The following is a 6,937-nucleotide window of genomic DNA, read 5'->3' on the forward strand; positions in this document are numbered from 1 at the left end:
GAGCACCTACCCAAATCGCCTCCACTCCAATACTTCAGCACTCACTGATGAGTACATAAATGTGCAAAATTAATAGAATTTGCAATGTTGCAAAATGAGGTGTGCAAATCTGTAAAAGAGATTGGATGTTCAGGTAACTTTTGGAAAGCTTTAGAAAAGAATTAGACATAAGAAGAGTTGGTGAATTTAATTCCTTATATGCATCACATCAACACAATGCATCTATTGGCAGTAGATATTAAATCAAACTAACTTACCTGGGAATAAAAGATGCGAAAACCAGTTATCATATCTTCAAAAGATAAAGAGATGTGCCACGCTACACTTGTATGCTTATATCCATATTTTCACAAGTGTAGATGCACACAAGGCAGTAATGCATCAACCTTCTCATAAGATCGAACCGAGTTTGATAGAAAGAGATTACTGAGATAGTATGTAGGAGAACATATTCCTTGGCTCAGCCTCTCTTCAGGTCATGCTTTTTCCCGGAAGAATATCACTGGAGAAAGCTGCTCGGAGCCCTTGCAGTGAAGGAGAAATCATGCAGAAACTAAAAATATACTCCAGATACAAACCACGAACTGGGAAGTTCAACCCTGAATCGAACAACATTGTGGATAATTGCAAACCTCTTCCTTGTCCAAGGACCATGATTAGCCTGGAAAAGACCAGAAAAATAAATCATTATTTACACTCAAACGAGAATCATCTGGAAACTGACTAAAGTATGGATTCCATTCCCATAAACTAGATGGAATCTTCAGATTAGTGGGTGCAGATTTAATTGAAAAAAAGCAGAATCACAAAGCAAAATTTTTCTAGCAGACTATGTTTTAGTCCTTTGTTGCTTGGACCAGAAATCGATATGAATTCAGTGTCTGCAGCAAGGAATTCTATACATGTCTGCAGCGAGGAATTCTATACATACTTTCACAGCTCTTTGGACATTGAGAATGCAAATTTCCTTGCCTCCAAAAAGACTAGATAAAGTAGAACTGTTGCAATCCGAATTAATGAAGCAGAGTTTGGAGAGGATCACAAAAGAGAAGAATCAGCAGAGGGGAGAAATGAGAAGGAAATCCATCCCTAGAACATTGCTTAATCAGATGATTGATTGTAGTTTCAGCTCGTTGGTTACGACAGTAAGCACAAGACCTAACAAAGTGATACTGCAACTTCTTTTGCACTAACTATTAACGGCCGTAAGATACCAGGTCTCAACTTCAGATCAAGCTGCTGGTCACACTTACACAAACCAGTGGTGGGATGGCCTCAGTCGCAGTTCTCGACTGCATCGGAATCCTTTGGCTGGTAAAGTATCTGATCAAACAAATCCATGAAGTTTTGGCTGGAAGTCATCTCGTCCAATATCCTGTCTTCGGCAACCCCACTGGATTTTCTTCTCTCACCATTTTCCTTGTCCGTTGGGGAGAAAACCAGCTTAGACAATCTCTCTTTCTCCATCTGATTGCGGTACTTGTCACATTCCGTGGTTCCCTTCGTGATCAGATGGTATGTATAGACTACCTTCTCCTGGCCAATTCTGAACGCGCGGCTAATTGCTTGCCTCTCCACCGAAGGATTCCAAACCACGTCTAGCAAGACAACTCTCGATGCTCCGACTAGACTTATGCCCTCAGAGCAAGCCTTAGTTGAAGCTAACATTACTCTTGCTTGGCTCTGTCGGTTGTTGAATTCTCCAATCAAACGCTGACGTTCCCTCAGATCCAGGCTCCCATGCATGTGTAGAATCTCTTTTCCTTTGGAGGACCACTGGAAAGTTGATCTCAGTTGGTCACTGATCATGGACAGTGGCTCTTTGTATTGGCTGAAAACAAGAACTTTCTCGCTGAGTGCTATGCTGAGCCGGATCAACCCCACTAGGAACCTTGTCTTTACCCCGGCATCTGTGTTAGTCTTCAGATCTTCAAGCTTCTGATGCTCACGGCAGATAACAGGTTTTTCATCCGAATATGCATTGCAGCTTAGGATCAGAGAAGGGTGAATGCAGGCCAAAGACAGCTTGAACTCATACTCAAACCCGCATTGAGATCTTTGAATGTTCTCGACAATCTTCCTTTGCATATCCCCAGGGTTTAACACCACTATGCACTCTTTTATACCAGGAAGATTCTCTTTAAGAATGCTCCCTTTGTGAACATGAACAAATGGAGCCATGATAGACCGGAGATTCACAATCGCATCATCAGCCACTTTGTCAGGTGGCTGAACGAAGGAATTGGTATAATCTGTTTTAGCTCTTTTCTGCTGTCTTGTTCTTGTATGGCAGAATTTCTTGAGACTAAGGGGGAGTTTGTCTGCTGTTGCGGGTCTCACTAAGCACAAGGTGTTATAGAGCTCTAGAAAATTATTCTGGAAAGGGGTGCCTGAGAGGATGATCCTCTTCTCAGTCCGAAGTTTCAGCAGAAGATTCCAAATGCTGCTCCTTTGGTTTCGTGGTGTGTGCCCTTCGTCAAGAACCACTACACCCGGCAAATCGAGAAGAATCTTTCTCATCTCTTCATCTTTCTTTTGAATCGCTGACTTCTTCTCCGGATCCTTTATGCCTTCCCTTTTCTGGACAGCAAGCTTCTCATACAGAGTGTAACTTATGCCTAGTATGCTGCTGCTCTTACTCCAGGAATAGAGCTTGATCATCCGCATCACATCGCTACATTGCTGGAGGTGCCTATTTGCTTCCACCATTCTCATAGCCTCAGGATTTTCTGCCCCGGAGTACTCCGGATTATTCAAGTTGTGAAATGAAATGCTGTTGTCCCATTTCTTGTTCCACTTCCTGAATTCTTCTTCCCAAGTGAGAAGCAAGCTCGCAGGAGCAATAACCACAGGGCGGGAATTGGGGAAGAGTCTGAGATACGTGTGCAGAAAAAGTATGGTCAAGCAAGTCTTCCCCGTACCTGGAGCATGAGATATGATGCATCCACCAACGTCCTTAGGCTCAGAGTTGGACAATTCTTTTAGATCAGTAGACCCTGTTAGGTTCTTCCACATAAACTCAAAGCCCTCTAGCTGGTGTGGATACAATTTACTCCGGTCACAGGGGATGAGATCCAAAATGGAGCCGCTCTGATGAGAGAGTTCGGCAGAGTCATTTCCAGAAGGCAGAAGACAAAGCCCTTCAAACAAAGACGGATTCTCTCTGTTGGGCAATGTTTTCTTTCCTGACCCTTCGGTGGAGAACTTTTCCTACAGGATAAAAGGCAGAAAAAACAGAATAATAAGAAATCGATGGTTGTCAAAGATTTTAGTGCAAAGACATCCATCGAGGACGGCGGTAAGTGAAACAGTTAATCTAGGGAACTGATGGTCGATAACCTAACTAGTCCAACTGTGAAGTGTGGATGGTATTTTGAAAACGGTATGTAACAGTAACAGCCACAATACTTGGTAAACCAACAAAACTTACAAATGATGGTAGAAATGGTGGGAAGACATATTTTATCTCGTGCACTACTTGATCACAGAAGAGACAAATCAAACCAATTTCCTCATTGCAGATGAGCTCATGCTTTCCTCCTGGACAAAGGGTGGCTCGACTTGGTTCAGTTTCCTGCTGAAGAGCATCACAAGAGCACTTTTAGAACCACTAAATATGCAAGAAATCTCCAATGAATTATGCTGCCAGTCTAATTTTGTACTTTCCTATAGGTATTCGGACTAGAATAAGGACCGGTTGCAATTGCAAGAAAATTATATTTTTGTTTATGCTCTAGCAGCCTCAATGGAAATGATTTCCAAAATAAGAAAATGGCATGGTCAATGCAGAACAGCGATACAACAGCGATAAAAGTGACAATGATAGGAATGATTGTGTCATGCAGTACTCCAAGTCCCATGAGGCATAGGAAAGTAAATAGGGCGAAGCTAAGATAGCTGGAAACAAATTAGTTCAAATTGGTAGCAGAACCGTTCAACTTTCTTAGCTACTGAGTTTGGTAGTCTCAGATATTCAAATCATGTGTCTATTGAGGATCAGCTATCAAGTCAGTAAGAAACTTCGTTTTCATCTTTCTCATGGCTACTTCTGTTTCTCCTCCATGTGTTTCTCATCCTCTTCTTGCGTTTTGCTTCTCATTTTCCATAGACTGAGGAAGAATGTAATAGCCTCATCATCAAATGAAGGGAAACCACAAATATGATTCAGATGATATGCACATTAACATCAGCAACAATGGAAAAGGAATGGCGGAAATAAACACAGCTCACACATTTCTACTCATGATGAGCTGATTACAGCACAGGCGAATTCAAAAAGATTGTCAATGGTCTTATACGGATTTTCAGTAAATTGACTTTTTTGTTCATTTTGAGGTGAGCTCAGCTGTAGTATTGCTCACTCAATCATTAACACGAACTTATTTTGACAAGGTGACTCCAAAGGACCATCTTCTTGTATAAACAAAGGTATGTACATATGCTTGAACAACCACTTCACTACTGTGACAATTTGATTTGCATTAATAACTTAAGGAAAATATTTAACAATATGCAGAAAATTCAGGGCAGATCAGCACTCAACAGGTAAGATAAAATCTATATTCGGTGAGATTTTAGAAAACCTACTCATCTTTGATGTGCCTTTAGGCTGTCATGAAACTTACGGGGGGTTTGGAAGAGCTAAGTTCTCCAGCTCTAAGATAAAATTCCATGTCGCTCCACATCTTGTCCATCTCCTTCTCTGCTTCAGATTTTGGTGCTGGCTCCGGTTCCTCGTCTCCCCAGAAGAACTTCACGGGAAGCGGAGTCACTTCAGCCTGTGGCTCCGGCTCTGTCCTTCTTGGTATTTCCCATACAACTTCTTCCCGATCGGCATCATCTTTGTTATCTCTGAATTTCTGAGCAAGACGTTGGAAATACTTAAATTCTTTTGACCTGACGGATCTCTCCCAGTGAATGTCATAGTCATCGATGCTCCTATGATCTTTTCTCTCTTGTGCTTGATGCACCCCGACACCCTCTTCGCCTGACGTAGTCAAGATTTCACCGACTTTCTTCTGCTCGTACATATCAACTGAACAGTCTCTTTTCATGCTGCTGGCTGTCGTGCCAAAAGTCTCAAATATTTCCTTTCTCTCCTCCTTCACAGCACCAGCAAACTGTTTCTCTTCATCTGCCCTTTCCTTCTGAATGTCATCTTGAAGAATCTCATCCTTCCCCAATATGCAATCGGCAAGTTTGAATAACGTATTTTCCCTTGATTTGCGAGCTCTCTCACCCCTTGTTCTGGACTCCCAATCGCCCCTATACTCATTTCTCCCAGTACCATCAGTAGCAGATGTTTGCTCTTTCTCGGCACTTCTGTTTGCTACCGCTTTCTCACCGCTGCAATCATCACATTTCCTTTTCTTTTGCCATTGTCGGATGCTACAGGACATGCCTGAATCCCTCTCCTTTCGACCTTCTACTTTCCCAAATCCTTTCTCCTGTGTTCTTCTATCAACTCCAGAGACCAAAATCTGGGAAGTCGACTTCTCTTGGCTCTGACTCGATCCTTCTTTCTCCGGCGTGCAAAAGTTTCCTCTTTCTTCCATCTCCCTGATCATTCCCTTTCCATTAACAGAAGAGACATCTGTTCCAGCATTCACTCTGTCGAACTCAATCTCTGCTCCGCCTTCCTCCTCCTCTTCCTCCTGCTCATCATCATCAGCCTGCAACCCTTCATCGCCATTTTTAACCCCGTCTCCTGTTTCCTCTTTTTCCATCATTTCTTCAGGCTCCGACACACTAGAACTTCCTCTTTCCTCCATTTTCCCACTATTTCCATTCTCATCATTGGAAGGGGAATTGAGTTCTGCATTTAATGGTCCAACATTACTCGTTCCTTCCTCCTTGACCTCCTCCATATCACCATGCAACCATTCATTCACCCACAAAAGTCTGCATACCATATTCTCTTTCCTTTCCGCTTTATCAATCACCGGATCATCCATGCACTCGATATCATGCTCAACATTGATCGCTTCTTCTTCTTTTTCCTCCTCCGCATCATCCTGCAACCACTCATTGACCCATGAAACTCTACGTTCCACATCCTCTTTCTTTCCCGCATCGTCAATCACCCGCAGATCATCTGTGCACTCAATATCAAGCTCCTTAGTAGTTTTCCTTGCGCTGAATAAACTACTCAAGAGGGCTCCCTCTTGGCGATCTCCCCGAATGAAAGTATCGGACTTCTGCTGTGCGGTCTCATCACCTCCAAACCTTCCATTTTCATGGCCACCTACACTCTCAGCATACTCAAAGTCCATGCTCTCCTCTTCATCAGAGTCACTAATGACGACATCAACAATATCAATGTTCTTAAGTTTATGAGAGACACGGTTAGGCTCAAACCTTGGCACCGTCTGAGATCTGTGATCGCTGGACTCTTCTTCCTCCTCCTCACTTCCACTCACTGAAATCACTTCATCAGTGTCAGTGTCGTCTGCACCGTCTGTAACATCAATGCTCTCACGGCTGTCATCACCGGCGCCGCCTCCGCCGTCCAAACCACCCGAAACAGAGGAGACTCTTTGTCGAGCTCCTCTGCCGCTGCTCTCTGCTTCTGGGCCAGAAGTCTCGCGAAAGCGTACATCACGCACCGCGCGCTTCGCTCCTGAAGATCCGGGCTCCACATTGGAGAAAACTCCAGCAAAGTTAGCTTCTTTCTTTGTCCGGGATCGGGTTCTCGATGCTACAGAGGAGTGAGAAGCCATGGTTTTGGCCAACGGCTGAACGGAGCCTGAGAGGTTGAAAAACAGAGGGAGAGAGAGGCTAACTATGATGGAAAAGACTCGTTTCGTATGGGGATGAAGAACGCTCAGGCCAAGAGCGGAAGAAGAAAAGCTAGAGAGAGAAAGGGAAAACGAGGGAGAAATGAAGGGGACCGAAAGATACAGAGGAGAGGGAGAATGTGCAGAGATAGAACGGGCAG

The 6,937-nt window shown here is 43.6% G+C and overlaps 2 protein-coding genes across 2 annotated transcripts; both read right to left on the reverse strand.

Moving 5' to 3' along the window:
- Positions 1-976: 976 nt before the first annotated feature.
- Positions 977-1,763, reverse strand: LOC125314318 (SNF2 domain-containing protein CLASSY 3-like). Its single transcript, XM_048276292.1, has one exon. It carries the CDS (start codon positions 1,744-1,746, stop codon positions 1,276-1,278), a length of 471 nt encoding a protein of 156 aa, XP_048132249.1. The 5' UTR covers positions 1,747-1,763; the 3' UTR covers positions 977-1,275.
- Positions 1,764-1,798: 35 nt separating this feature from the next.
- LOC115730990 (SNF2 domain-containing protein CLASSY 4-like) lies at positions 1,799-6,719 on the reverse strand. Its single transcript, XM_048275648.1, has 5 exons — positions 6,218-6,719; positions 4,626-6,094; positions 3,431-3,574; positions 1,903-3,210; positions 1,799-1,831 (listed from the first exon to the last, which is right to left on the reverse strand). The coding sequence occupies exons 1-5, from the start codon at positions 6,717-6,719 to the stop codon at positions 1,799-1,801; spliced, it is 3,456 nt and encodes a 1,151-aa protein (XP_048131605.1).
- Positions 6,720-6,937: the final 218 nt, after the last annotated feature.

This window comes from Rhodamnia argentea, chromosome 3 (genome assembly GCF_020921035.1).
Source record: "Rhodamnia argentea isolate NSW1041297 chromosome 3, ASM2092103v1, whole genome shotgun sequence".
Taxonomy (NCBI): domain Eukaryota; kingdom Viridiplantae; phylum Streptophyta; class Magnoliopsida; order Myrtales; family Myrtaceae; genus Rhodamnia; species Rhodamnia argentea.